Here is a 14,345-nt window from a genome sequence, read left to right as displayed (position 1 = left end):
TGAAAAGGGCCGTTTTAGTTGAGTAATGATATTTCACAAAACGGGAGACTTATTTGGAGCTGGTGTACTTGGTCACAGCCTTGGTTCCTTCACTGACGGCGTGCTTGGCCAATTCACCGGGCAACAAGAGTCGGACGGCAGTTTGGATTTCCCGGCTGGTAATGGTCGAACGTTTGTTGTAGTGGGCCAGACGACTGGATTCGGCGGCGATGCGCTCGAACAGGTCGTTGACGAAGCTGTTCATGATGCTCATGGCTTTGGACGAGACTCCGGTGTCGGGATGTACTTGTTTCAACACTTTGTAGATGTAAATTGCGTACGATTCTTTCCTCTTGGGCTTGCGCTTCTTGTCGGACTTGGCGATGTTCTTTTGTGCCTTGCCGGACGACTTCTTCATTGCTTTGCCCGCCGATTTTCCTCCTGGAGCCATTTCGAATAGTTGTAAATAGACTTGTTGACTACTGAAACGTTGTGTACTGAGTGATAATTTGATTGCATTGCATTGCAAGTAGGACGACCATAGATTGGTCTATGTGCTCTTTTCAGGCGGATGCCTATTAAGAGATGAATGATATGGCAGGTAGGTTTAGGTATACTATGACTGTGACCAATCGAATGGTCGTATTTTAGGAGTTGATCTTATTGTCGATACGGCTTCATCACGGCCCAAGTTTTTAATATGATTGTGGTTTGAGAAGGTGTTTTGATAAAATAGTCTTTTTGAATTATCCTTTACTACTTCATGTATGGTTTTTATTCTGGCAGAGTCACGAATGTTCTGGTTTGATACGAATCTCAAGAGGCCAGCACTGGACCGTACGCAACTGGTCTGAACTGATTCAATGAGATTCCAGTTAGATGGCGAAATACAAGGGCCCCAGGCCTCGGCGGCGTATGTTAAGAGAGGTCTTATGTACATGAGATAGATTTGAATTTTGGATTTGAGCGGCACTGGGCTGCGGCTATTTAGGACTGGGTTGAGCATATTTTTGCATCTGCGCGCTTTGACGAGAGTATTTTTGACGTGGTTGTTGAATGTTAGGTATTTGTCGAAAGTGACTCCAAGGTACTTTGCATGGTTTGTCCACGGGATGGGTACACCTGCCATGGTAATTTGACTCAAATTAAACGTGGTGTTTTTGTTGAACAAAATAGCTACTGTCTTACTTGTGTTGATGCCTAGCCTCCAGTTTTTGAACCATGTTAAGGCCAGGTTAATTTGCCTTTGAAGTGCATTAATTGCGTATTTAGGGTTACGATTTGAGGCTAGAAACATGGTGTCGTCGGCGAATAAAGCGAGACTGCTGTTAGCGTTAACAGGTATGTCGTTTGTGTATATCAGGTATAGGTATGGTGACAGGCAGGAGCCTTGTGGCACACCTGCTCTGATTGGACGGTTACTGGAGACAGAATTATCGACACGAACGTTAAAATATCTGTCGGATAAGAACGATTGGATAAGCTTAATTAAGTGGATTGGGGTACCAATTTTGAATAGCTTGTGGAGTAAACCTTCGTGCCAGACCTTATCGAAGGCCTTTTCTACGTCGAGAAAAATAGCCGGAGTGAATTTTTTGTCGTTTCGATTTTTGCAGAGCTGGTCCGTGAGCTTAATTAGTTGAAGAACGGTAGAGTGTTGACGACGGAAGGCAAACTGTTCATCTCTGATCAGGTGCTCAGTTTGGCACTTTAGTTTTCTGAGGATGATTATTTCAAACATCTTGGCAATAGTGGGTAGGAGCGTGATAGGACGGTAACTAACGGGGTCAGCGTGGTTTTTCCCCGGTTTAGGTATGGTTATGATCTGACCTCTTTTCCAGTCGTCCGGGAAGAAACAAAGTCGAATGCAACCGTTGTATATATGCGTTAGCCTGAGAATAAAATTATTCGGAGCGTTTTTAAGTGCGTTATTCGTGATATGATCTTCGCCGGGGGCTTTCCGTTTGGGTAGATGGTTTATGATGTCTTTGATGGACCCAGGGGTTGTGTAATCATTACTACTGACTTGTGCGTCAAAGATAGATGTTAGGCTGCTAATTACTTCGGGGAGGACTGGGCCACGATTTGGTGTGAACTGTTCTTGGTACGTATCAGCAAATAGTTTGATAATTTGACTTTGCTTTGCTTTGAAAGGGATGGCTATGCCGTTTACTATTCCAGGCTTATGCCTCTACTAGTGGATGGAAATTAAGAAGAAATGGTTAGATTTATTGGTCTGCCCAAGAGAGTGGGTAGGGTTTCAATTTACGTTTAGTATTTGGGGGAGGGTGTGTTTTACCTAGAAGTCGGATGTAAGTATGATTGGAGAAAGAATTTTTGTAGAACATTGATTTGGTTTGGGAACGAATGGAGTTTTGAATAGATTTGAAATTTGTCGATTTTAGAAGGACCGAATTTTTAACGATAGTGGGTAAACCCGTTATCGTGCGAATGCCGATGTTTTGAACAGATTCGATACGTCTCCAATGTGAGGGACCGATGAAAGGAGCCCAAGAGGGGCCAGCATATGAAAGAATTGGAGAGACGTAGAGTTTTAGAATATTGAGCTTTGAAGATTTTGGGACAGGGCTAGAACGGTTGAGAATGGGGTAAAGAATTCCGCGGACGCGAGTGGCTTTTTTGGTGATGTCTTGAACGTGTTTGTCGAAGGTGAGTTTGCGTCCTATTGTAACGCCGAGGTATTTGGCATGATTGGACCAAGTCACTGGATGGTTGTCGAGTAGTAGTGGTGGGATGTGAGTAGTATTGGAACGTCCGAAAAGAATACCTATTGTTTTGGTAGGGTTTATTTTGATTTTCCAGCGATGAAACCATGTGGTAGCTAGGTTGAGTTGGTGTTGTAATTGTATGGCTGCGCGTTTCGGGTTTTTGTCGAAAGTAAAGAACATAGTGTCGTCAGCGAATAGTGAGAGGTGAGCTTTAGGAGTTGTTGGTATGTCGTTAATGTAAGTCAAGTAGAGAGTAGGTGAAAGGCAGGATCCTTGAGGGACGCCTGCGAGTATGTGTCTGGTGGACGAGAATGAGTCTTCGATTTTTGTGACAAAAGTGCGGTCAGTGAGAAAGGATTCGATGATTTTAACGATTTCAGTCGAGATGTTGAGTTGGGACAGTTTGTAGAGGAGGCCGACGTGCCAGACCCGGTCGAAGGCTTTTTCCACGTCAAGGAAAATGGAGGCGGTGTTAACGTTTTTGTTAAAGTTCTGACTAAGTTGGTGAGTAAGTTTGGTCAGTTGTAGAGTGGTAGAGTGTTCAGGTCTGAAAGCAAATTGTTCTGGGCGGATTTTGTCTCGAAGATTGGTTTGAAGGTGAGAGAGGATGATTCGTTCGTAAATTTTTGATGCCACTCGACTTTTGAGCCACTCGACAAACGCTGCCGGTCGCGTACTTTTCGACCACGTTCAACAATCGGACTATACCATCACTGCTCCCTCATCCCCCACACACTTCCCGACAAACGCTAGATACAGACCTGACATACTTGACATCGCACTCGTTCGACTACCTTATCCTACTCACATCGACAACCTCAACGAGCTATCTTCTGACCACAACCCTATCCTTCTGGAGACCTTGTGTACTCCGGTATCATCGTCCCCTCCAACGACTAACCGCTTCATTAACTGGACAAAATACAAGACAATCCTATCCAACTTACCAAGCCCAACTGAACGACCGACCATCAACAGTGAGTCAATCGACTTGGCAATTGATACTCTCACCAAAAACATACAACACGCGATCGAAGCTAGCGTATTTACCCCTAAACACAAAAACTCTTCCTTTTTACTACCTGACTACATAAAACTTGAAATAACTGAAAAAAACCAATTACGCCGTCAATGGCAAAGAAACCGTGACCCGACTACCAAACGTCAACTTAACGCCAAAATCTCACTAATCAGAACTTTACTCGAAACTCACAAAACTGACCAGTGGGACATTTTTCTTAATTCTCTTGACCATCAGGACGGCTCTATATACAAACTAAACAAATGTCTCCTCCACAAACGTCCTGCATCCCACCCTCTCACCGGCCCCAACGGTCTAGTTTTTCCGGCCATCGATCGAGCCGAGCTGATAGCTGACTCTCTCGAACTCCAATTCCAACCAAACCCTGGTCCCGACCTTCCAGAAGTTTCTGCCCACTCCAACTTACTTCGAAACATAAGTATCACCAAATCTAATTTATTCACCACCCCTGGCACAATCCAAAAAATCATAAACAACCTCCGCAAAAAGAAAGCCCCTGGTGTCGATCTCATCACCAACACTGCTCTTAAATTTCTACCGAATAACATTCTACTTTCCTTAACACAAGTTATAAATTGCTCCCTCAGAATTTGCTACTTTCCACGTGCTTGGAAAAAAGCAGTAATAATTTCCATCCCTAAGCCGGGTAAAGATCACAAACTTCCCGAAAATTACCGACCCATCGCTCTACTCTCCTCAATATCAAAAATTTGATAATTTGATATTACATCACTGGGTATATATTACCAAATCCAAGCGACATGCCGTTCGTTTATTGGTGTAAAAACCCACAGTGATGACGGTATAAATAGAATCGTCGATTAGTCCATAACAACGGAAAATGGAAATTTCTCCACGAGTACGTTTCACGATTATGCCGAACGAAAACCACAACGTTTGGTAATGAAAATCAACCGAACGGTGTGACGTAGTATCGTAGTGTTGTTATCTCTGTCCAATCACAGAATTGCTATCCACAATTTTACTATATAAACGAAAATTTCAGGAAAATTATACATCAGTCTCATCTAGTATCGAATCTGAACCATACCAAGCACTATAAAAATCATGAGCGGACGCGGCAAAGCAGGAAAATCGAAGGGAGGCAAATCCAAGACCAGGTCGTCCCGCGCCGGACTCCAGTTCCCGGTCGGTCGTATCCATCGTCTGTTGAGAAAAGGAAACTACGCCGAACGTGTCGGAGCCGGAGCACCGGTATACCTGGCCGCCGTCATGGAGTACTTGGCAGCTGAAGTTTTGGAGTTGGCCGGTAACGCGGCCCGTGACAACAAGAAGTCTCGTATCATCCCCAGACATTTGCAATTGGCCATCAGGAACGACGAGGAGTTGAACAAATTGTTGTCCGGAGTGACCATCGCTCAAGGTGGTGTGTTGCCCAACATCCAAGCCGTGCTCTTGCCCAAGAAGACCGAGAAGAAGGCTTAACTTTCGATACCCCTTACCCAACAAACACAGTTAATAAAACGGCCCTTTTCAGGGCCACCAAAATCAAAACAAACGTCGGTCCGAAGTTTTTTCAGCAGATGCACTAGGCAGTGTAGGTAGTACTACACGTGTAGCTGTTGTTGCTTTCAGATTTTTAAGCGAATGCCTTGACATTTTTTAATCGAGACCGGGCGCGATCTTACATTAAATATACTTGGATAACGATTCTCAAGTGACTTCATTCCATTTCCTTCATATTTCGAGGAAGCCGTCACGTCTTGTGGCCTTTAACCTTAAAAATCGGATTACAAAAAAATGATCACATCGAATTATTATAGGTACACTGTCAAAATAAGATGGCTCGTCGTCAAACGAATGTTTCGAATTAGACGCTAATTTTACTCAAATATGGCTACGCTGACCACTGGCGATGGCGGCTTACAAAACAACGTTTTCATATTTTTTAAGTTTTTTACTCTTTTATACGACACGTGGTGTTTTTTAATTTTATATTCCAAAGCAGAATATTTTTCTTAGTATTTCGATACATAGAAGTGGACAAACATTTCGCGGGGTAACCCCGTAACACTCCACTCCGCTCATCAAAACTTTAAATACTTATAACTCATCAACTACTCGTCCCAAATTCGATTTTCATGTATCGAAATACCAAGAAAAATATTCTGCTTTGGAATATAAAATTAAAAAACACTATGTTGTCGTATAAAAAAGTAAAAAACTTAAAAAATTATAAGGATAAAAAATATTTAAAAATATAATTTTTTTAATAAAAACGTTGTTTTATAAGCGACTTGAAACGACGTAAAAAAAAAAAAAAATTACACTATGAAATATTGATTGTTGTTTGATAAAAGAATCGCCCGGTGTTAACTGTATAAGTAGAACAAAATATTTTGACGGTTTGATTGTGACATTAAAAATAATCTAGTTATGTTGTATAATTTGACAAGACGTCAATCAAATAAACCCGGAAATGAATATAGCACGAGGTAATCAGATGATTAGCAATCAAACAATGAAATACAAAATATATTCTAAAAATATTCTAATATGTATCTGTTTTCGGTTATTTGGGAAATGACGACGCGATAAAGTATCGAGATTAGGACTTAACTGTATTGTAAATACCGTGATGCGGGTATTACCGTCGATAACAAGACATTTGGAAACCTAACCTAACCTAACCTAACCTAACCTATCGGAATTTACAATTGGCCATCAGGAACGACGAGGAGGTGAACAAATTGTTGTCCGGAGGGACCATCGCTCAAGGTGGTGTGTTGCCCAACATCCAAGCAGTGCTCTTGCCCAAGAAGACCGAGAAAAAGGCTTAACTTTGCACCTACCTTACCCATGAGTAGCAAACCTGAAGTATCAAGCGTCTTAATACTTTCAACAACAATCGGAAAATTTGTTTCAATATAAGTCGGACCAGGATGAGTTTTGATTATTTTATGAATAATCAAAATATATTTTTTTTGTATATTCAAAATCAACAAAATGTATCATGAGGCAATTGATTAACCCATGTAGACTAGTATTTTATAGTTACACCTTTACGAGTTTTCATTAAATTTGTATCATATTATTGTAGGCATTAACTATACCGGGTGATTCTTTTGTCAAACAACACTCAATACTTCGTAAAGTGTAAATTTTTTGAAAAAATTTTTTTACATTGTTTCAAGTCGCTCATAAAACAACGTTTTTATTAAAAAAAATATTTTTTTATACTTATAATTTTTTAAGTTTTTTACTTTTATGTATATGACAACATATTATAGTGTTTTTTAATTTTATATTCCAAAGCAGAATATTTTTCTTAGCATTTCGATACATAGAAGTGGATAAACATTTCGCTGGGTGACTCCGTACCACTCCACTCCGCTCATCAAAAACTTTAAACACGTATAACTCATAAACTACTCGCCCCAAATTCGATTTTCGTGTATCGAAATACCAAGAAAAAGATTCCGCTTTGGAATGTAAAAATAAAAGACTAAAAAATTTACACTTTATGAAATATTGATTGTTGTTTGATAAAAGAATCACCCGGTATTAACTGTAAATAGGCAATAATATTTTAAAGCCTAGCAACGACGATTGTTCACTTTTGGTTCGATTGTGACATTACAATTAAAGCTAGTATAATATTATATTGTATAATTTGACGACAAGACGTCAATCGAATAAACCAAGAAATTAATATAGCACGAATTATCGGGGTAATCAGATGATTAGCAATTAAACAATGAAATATATTCTGAAGTATATTATTCTAATATCTGTTTTCGGTTATTTGGGAAATCACGACGCGATAAAGTATCGTGATTAGTACACTTGACTGTATTGTAAATAACGTGACGCGGCTATTACCGTCGATAACAAGAAATTTGGTAAAAACATTCTAAAAATAACCCCTTTGCAATTCCATTATTATGTGTTGTCTGTCGATCCGTGGTTATGAAAATATTAATATTAACACGTGAGCGACTGAGTAAGTTATACCTAACCATATTATACCCGTCTACAATGTCAACATGGGTCTTTCGGAATTTTACTTAATTGAAGCCACATAAACACCGAGAATCCTGGATAATTGTTGTTTAGTCATCGATAATCAGTAATAAAAACGTCAATGTTTACATGGTGAATGGCGTACCTGTTTATCAAACTTCCCCAGAGAGCGTGACACGAACATCTATAAATAAACAGACGATAGTCGGCACCGTCGAATTTACTCGATTCCCAATCTAATAATTCTGGACAGGGTTTTTTTTTATTTATTATTGTCTCATATCAGGTATAATAATTATGTAATAATATAATTATACTGCCGCTAGTGTAATATTAACAATCACTATTCATCCCCATCGCCAGAATACAAGTACGTTTTGGTGGCCCTGAAAAGGGCCTTTTTAAGGTATGGTAACTAATGACGATGATCAAAGTTAAGCACGTTCACCGCGGATGCGACGGGCCAACTGGATGTCCTTTGGCATGATGGTGACACGCTTGGCGTGGATCGCGCAAAGATTGGTGTCTTCGAACAGACCTACCAAGTATGCCTCGCTAGCTTCTTGCAACGCCATGACCGCGGAGCTCTGGAAACGCAGGTCGGTCTTGAAGTCCTGGGCGATCTCGCGCACTAGACGTTGGAACGGCAATTTGCGGATCAAAAGTTCTGTGCTCTTCTGATAACGACGGATTTCACGGAGGGCAACGGTTCCCGGACGGTAACGATGTGGTTTTTTTCACTCCTCCGGTGGCGGGTGCGCTCTTACGTGCGGCTTTGGTGGCCAACTGTTTCCTGGGCGCCTTTCCGCCGGTAGATTTACGAGCTGTCTGCTTGGTACGTGCCATTGCGCTGCTGGATTAGATTGTTCTGGGTTGGTGTGCAAAACGTGGATGTCGGACGACTGATGTGGTTCGAACACACTGTCGACCGGTATATATACGTAAATGGGAACGGTATGCGTCGTCCTCATTGGACGATGTTTAACGTTTAGAATTTTAGCGGCGGGGGTGGGGGGGGATAACCGGTCATGGTTCCGATTGGTGGTTCGGTGTCGTGAGAAACGTTTAAAAGGGACTGCGACCTGAAGAAAAGTATCAGTCAACGTTCAGTTCACATCCGAGCAAGTTGTCCAACACTATTTCCAACATTCAAAATGACAGGACGAGGCAAAGGAGGAAAAGGTCTGGGAAAAGGAGGCGCGAAACGTCATCGTAAAGTGCTCCGTGATAACATCCAGGGAATCACCAAGCCCGCCATCCGTCGGTTGGCTCGCCGAGGCGGTGTTAAACGTATTTCCGGTTTGATCTACGAAGAGACCCGTGGAGTTCTGAAGGTATTCCTGGAAAACGTGATCCGTGACGCAGTCACGTACACCGAGCACGCCAAGAGGAAGACCGTCACCGCCATGGACGTCGTGTACGCTCTCAAACGACAAGGTCGTACTCTGTACGGTTTCGGAGGTTAAATACTTACTGCTGAAGTTTAAAAACATCTTAAAAAGGCCCTTTTCAGGGCCACCATATGATGATGCCATAATATATCTCGCTTATAAAACCTTAGAGTAAAGAAATATTCCGTTCAAGTTGGTTATTCGTTGGCGTAAATGATAATTCCCAATTTGTTTAAGAAAAAAAACACGCGGAATAACGTTCCGAATATAACAGATTATATTCTATAATATTTTTTTTTTCATGATTATAATTGAAATACTACCGTAAGTCAAAACATAGAAATAACCTTAATCTTGTTATGATATTATTATATTGCGGGACTTTGAATTCAATATTACAAAAAAAAGCTTTTTTGCGAATTCCAGTGGTGATTCACTATTTCACTACGTCATTCGTTTCGTGAACCTACCATGAATAAGCTAAGAGGTTTTTGTTTAATGATTTATTTTTAGAATGTTTTTTTTTCGAATTTCATTATGTACATTATAATTGTTATATTACAAGAAACATCGGTTCCTATAATGTGATAGATTAACCATGATGACATGGATAATAGTATAGGTGCTATGAACACGATAGATATTCATATTATTAATAGCCGTTGTGCGGGTATTACCGTCGATAACAAACAATTTGGTGAAAACATTCTAAAAATAACTCACCAATGAAAAACCTCAAAGAATGATATTGAGAATACTTGCAAAAAGGGTGTCCAAAAACGTAGAAAATGTAAATTATTGTTGTAGGAACTAAAATTCAGAAAATTTGTTTCTATAGAAATACCGGGACGGGGAATAATAATAATATCTCGACGTAATTAAATGTCATTATAAGTTAAATCATTGATGCAGTTATAAATAAAATTTCATTTGGGAAATTCTTAATCCATGGTTTTATTTTAACTAATTACAACGAAACTTCGAATTAACTGAGGGCATTGCGTGAATTTTTTCATGTACTTTATCACTTGTAAGACGGACACAACAAATGCGTGTACGTGTACAGGCCACGACGTTGCGCAGGTGAACCGTAAACAATTCACGTTCATTTTTATTTTTTTATTTTAACTTTTCGTCTATCCAGATATAACGCGATGAGACTCCTGAACACCTATTTGCAGTTGTTAATATGACTACTTGTCTTGAGGTCGATCAGCACACATTTTAAGATTATTTATTTATTTTATTTGAATTTAAAATTTTGGAAAATATTTAATATTTAAACAAAATCGACAGGAGTTTAGGAAACGTTAACCTGACCTAACCTAACCTAACGTCGGGAGTTTAGGAAACGTTAACCTAACCTAACCTAACCTAACGTCAGGAGTTTAGGAACGAGAAAATGTGTTGTTATCGATCTCAAGTAAATATTTTAATGTATCCAAATCAGTTTTCAGACGTCTTATCACGCTATCAGGTCCATCGGTAGGTCGGGACAAAAAGTGCATACAAATGAACATAAATTGTTGGTAATCTGCATTGAGTTTCGGCCGAAGTCCTCTCACAATGTGTCATTATAATTATTATTTATTCAACATGATTTCGGTTAAGTACGATGAAGACGAGATTTATTGATAAGGTCTGCCTCGTTAAAATTTCAGGTAGAAACGCCGGTGACGCCGTGCCGTAGCAGAGTCCTAAAACCGTCATATTCGAACAGCCGCTGTTCGTCGGGAAATCGATCGATTGGAAATCTGCAAATTCTATGGTCTCGGGGAACTCGTGGAGAATTAATCCAAAATATTTTTGTAAATTTTCGACTGGTTTCAGTCATACGGCAGACCTTCAAATACGGTTTACGAAAACCCGGTCGGAAGTGTGGAAATAACGACTCGTGGTGGTTTCGTGGTACTGGGTGGCGATGCAATAACCATTGGCGATCGTTTAGAATTTAGTTAGCTTTCCAAAAAGTTCAAAGCCAGATTTTTACCAACATTTCCCGTTGAGATATTGTGAAAAACGATTGTACAACCGTAGCTCGGAGGACGACGCGAATCACACTGGTTTACTAGTTGGCACGGGTGCACTGTATATATTTACACATTTTTTTAACACACTTGGTATCGCCGCAGTTAACAGTCGAATTATCCATCGTTTTAAATATATACCTGAACAATTTCATCATCAACATGACAGACACCGTCGCCACAACTCCGGCTCCAGTCGCCGCATCGCCGGCCGCGAAGAAGTCCCCTGCCAAGAAGAAGTTGTCGGCTTCTAAAGTCAAGAAGACCGTTGCGTTGCACCCGACCACCGCCGTGATGGTCACGTCGGCCATCAAGGAGCTCAAGGAGAAGAAAGGTTCGTCGTTACCGGCCATCAAGAAATACTTGGCCGCCAACTACAAAGTCGACCCCGCCAAGCTGGCGCCTTTCATCAGGAAGTTTTTGAAAGCCGCCGTCGCCAACGGTACCGTCGTCCAGACCAAGGGAACCGGCGCTTCGGGACACTTCAAGTTGCCCGTCGCCGAGGTCAAGCCGAAAAAGGCCGTTGTAGCCAAAAAGAAGAAATCCATCGTCAAAAAAGTCAAAGCCGCCGGAACACCGAAGAAGAAGAAGCTCGTAGCCGCCAAGAAACCCGCGGCGGGTGAACCAGCAGCCAAAAAAGCGAAAAAGACCGCTGCGGCGAAGCCCAAGGCGACTACACCAAAGAAGGCCCCAGCCAAAGCGAAAAAGCCGGCCGCCGTCAAACCCAAATCGAAGAAGACTCCGATCAAGAAAACCGCAGCTCCCAAAAAGAAGTAGTGCGGTAGTAAAATACTATCCCTCTTCCTCCCTTAAAACGGTCCTTTTCAGGACCACCAATTTTATGACTCGCACTTCTCTCACCAACTATATTTTTTCGTACATTTTTGTAAGCTGTGTACGATTTTGGTATGACGCGTGATTTAGAAAAACATATTTTATAAAGTGTGTTCGCGTTTGGTCGTTTCAGACTATGGACGGGTGAGACGCACCCAGTTGCGGTTTGGATTATATTGCAATTAATTAAAATAAAAACATCGGTTACAATTGTTAAGGAATTCCCAAATTCAATGTTATTTATAGCAGACTAATAATAACATTTAATTACGTCGAGATACTATTGCCCGTATCGGTATTTCTATAGGTTTTTCATTGATCAGTTATTTTTAGAATGTTTTTACCAAATTCCTTGTGACCCGCACACTGGCTATTAACGACATGAATATTATTTATTATCAAATTATAATGTTATATTTATATCACCTGTGACAATCGCCAATTGTGTTGACGTTCTAATAATTCAAATAAACCGAGACGTGAATAGAAAGACAAGTCGTTAAGCGGTAAAGAATATAACTAAAACTCGCACATTTCGTTACGTTCGGGTTATTTTCATCAAATATTTCGATACTTTCAAATTTCAGTTCGGAGCGGGACGAAGGCAGCTGTTTCTTCGGCGGCGGACATCTGAACGTCTGTCCTTGATACATATTATGACACATCTCTACGTTTCGTCGGAAGAGTCGGTGTTTACGCGTAAGTTTGTTTTAATTTTATTTTGGTGCTCAAATTTACCATTTTAGACTTGAATTGAATTAAATATTTATCGACACGGACAATTTGCTAACTCGGTGACGTATAAACGATTTAAATGATAATAACATTTTAATTACGTCGGTACATTATTGCTTGTATCGGTATTTCTATAGGTTTTTCATTGATGAGTTATTTTTAGAACGTTTTTACCAAATTCCTTGTTATCGACGGTAATAGCTGCACGGCGGCTATTAATGATACGAATATCCATCGAATTTATAGTATACTATTATATGTTTTCCAAGAAACATCATAGGGACCGATAAAATCCTTGAATAACCGGACGCCATTTTTTTTCGTGAATTTCTTTTTTACCCGACTATTTGCGTTTCCTGGGCGCCTTTCCTTACTTTTGGTACAACCGTGGCACTTGAACCAGAATTTGGCGGATGGTCATTTTTGTTATTTGGATAGACTATATTATCTAATTTGGATAACTGTCGGGAATCGAATAATTCAACAGTGTAACAATATCCACGAGACCACGACGTATAAAACATACATTATAATTATACACGACACTAGCAGCCGATTATAGTCTGTTTATTTATAGATACTTTTGTCCCGCGTTCTGGGGAAGTTTGATGAATAGGTACGCCTTTTACCGAGTAAACATTGACATTGTTATAAATATATTTTTATTACTGATAGTCGATAAATAAACAATAATTATCCAGGATTCTCGGTGTTTATATGGCTTCAATTACGTAAGATACCGATTGTATCTAATTAAAAACTCGAAAGACCCATGTTGACATTACAGTCTGGTTAGGTATAGATATTACTCACAGTCGCTCAAATATATTAACGTTAATTTTTTCATTACCACTTATCGACCGACAGTTAACACATAATAATGAAATTTGCCGTGCCCATACGATTGGATATTTTTAGAATGTTTTTGCCAATTCTCTTGTTTTCGACGGTAATAGCTGCACGGCGGCTATTAATGATACGAATATCCATCGAATTTATAGTATACTATTATATGTTTTCCAAGAAACATCATAGGGACCGATAAAATCCTTGAATAACCGGACGCCATTTTTTTTCGTGAATTTCTTTTTTACCCGACTATTTGCGTTTCCTGGGCGCCTTTCCTTACTTTTGGTACAACCGTGGCACTTGAACCAGAATTTGGCGGATGGTCATTTTTGTTATTTGGATAGACTATATTATCTAATTTGGATAACTGTCGGGAATCGAATAATTCAACAGTGTAACAATATCCACGAGACCACGACGTATAAAACATACATTATAATTATACACGACACTAGCAGCCGATTATAGTCTGTTTATTTATAGATACTTTTGTCCCGCGTTCTGGGGAAGTTTGATGAATAGGTACGCCTTTTACCGAGTAAACATTGACATTGTTATAAATATATTTTTATTACTGATAGTCGATAAATAAACAATAATTATCCAGGATTCTCGGTGTTTATATGGCTTCAATTACGTAAGATACCGATTGTATCTAATTAAAAAACTCGAAAGACCCATGTTGACATTACAGTCTGGTTAGGTATAGATATTACTCACAGTCGCTCAAATATATTAACGTTAATTTTTTCATTACCACTTATCGACCGACAGT

The 14,345-nt window shown here is 39.9% G+C and overlaps 4 protein-coding genes across 4 annotated transcripts; 3 read left to right on the top strand and 1 right to left on the bottom strand.

Annotated features, from left to right (window-relative positions):
- Positions 1–466, bottom strand: LOC132941499 (histone H2B-like). The gene has a single exon (XM_061009586.1). The coding sequence runs from the start codon at positions 428–430 to the stop codon at positions 50–52; it is 381 nt and encodes a 126-aa protein (XP_060865569.1). The 5' UTR covers positions 431–466; the 3' UTR covers positions 1–49.
- Positions 467–4,722: 4,256 nt separating this feature from the next.
- Positions 4,723–5,260, top strand: LOC132941500 (histone H2A-like). The gene has a single exon (XM_061009587.1). It carries the CDS (start codon positions 4,819–4,821, stop codon positions 5,194–5,196), a length of 378 nt encoding a protein of 125 aa, XP_060865570.1. The 5' UTR covers positions 4,723–4,818; the 3' UTR covers positions 5,197–5,260.
- A 3,549-nt stretch (positions 5,261–8,809) lies between these two features.
- On the top strand, positions 8,810–9,242 carry LOC132941502 (histone H4). Its single transcript, XM_061009589.1, has one exon. It carries the CDS (start codon positions 8,889–8,891, stop codon positions 9,198–9,200), a length of 312 nt encoding a protein of 103 aa, XP_060865572.1. The 5' UTR covers positions 8,810–8,888; the 3' UTR covers positions 9,201–9,242.
- A 2,015-nt stretch (positions 9,243–11,257) lies between these two features.
- On the top strand, positions 11,258–11,967 carry LOC132941415 (histone H1A, sperm-like). Its single transcript, XM_061009459.1, has one exon. The coding sequence runs from the start codon at positions 11,315–11,317 to the stop codon at positions 11,927–11,929; it is 615 nt and encodes a 204-aa protein (XP_060865442.1). The 5' UTR covers positions 11,258–11,314; the 3' UTR covers positions 11,930–11,967.
- The last annotated feature ends 2,378 nt before the right edge of the window (positions 11,968–14,345 follow it).

This window comes from Metopolophium dirhodum, chromosome 3 (genome assembly GCF_019925205.1).
Source record: "Metopolophium dirhodum isolate CAU chromosome 3, ASM1992520v1, whole genome shotgun sequence".
In the NCBI taxonomy this organism is placed as follows: Eukaryota; Metazoa; Arthropoda; class Insecta; order Hemiptera; family Aphididae; genus Metopolophium; species Metopolophium dirhodum.
The sequence above is the reverse complement of the archived record's forward strand: the minus strand, read 5'-3'. Positions and strand labels throughout refer to the sequence as shown.

Excerpts from the sequence above, each read along its gene's own strand:
- LOC132941499 (XM_061009586.1), bottom strand. The coding sequence starts at position 430 with ATGGCTCCAGGAGGAAAATCGGCGGGCAAAGCAATGAAGAAGTCGTCC.
- LOC132941500 (XM_061009587.1), top strand. The coding sequence starts at position 4,819 with ATGAGCGGACGCGGCAAAGCAGGAAAATCGAAGGGAGGCAAATCCAAG.
- LOC132941502 (XM_061009589.1), top strand. The coding sequence starts at position 8,889 with ATGACAGGACGAGGCAAAGGAGGAAAAGGTCTGGGAAAAGGAGGCGCG.
- LOC132941415 (XM_061009459.1), top strand. The coding sequence starts at position 11,315 with ATGACAGACACCGTCGCCACAACTCCGGCTCCAGTCGCCGCATCGCCG.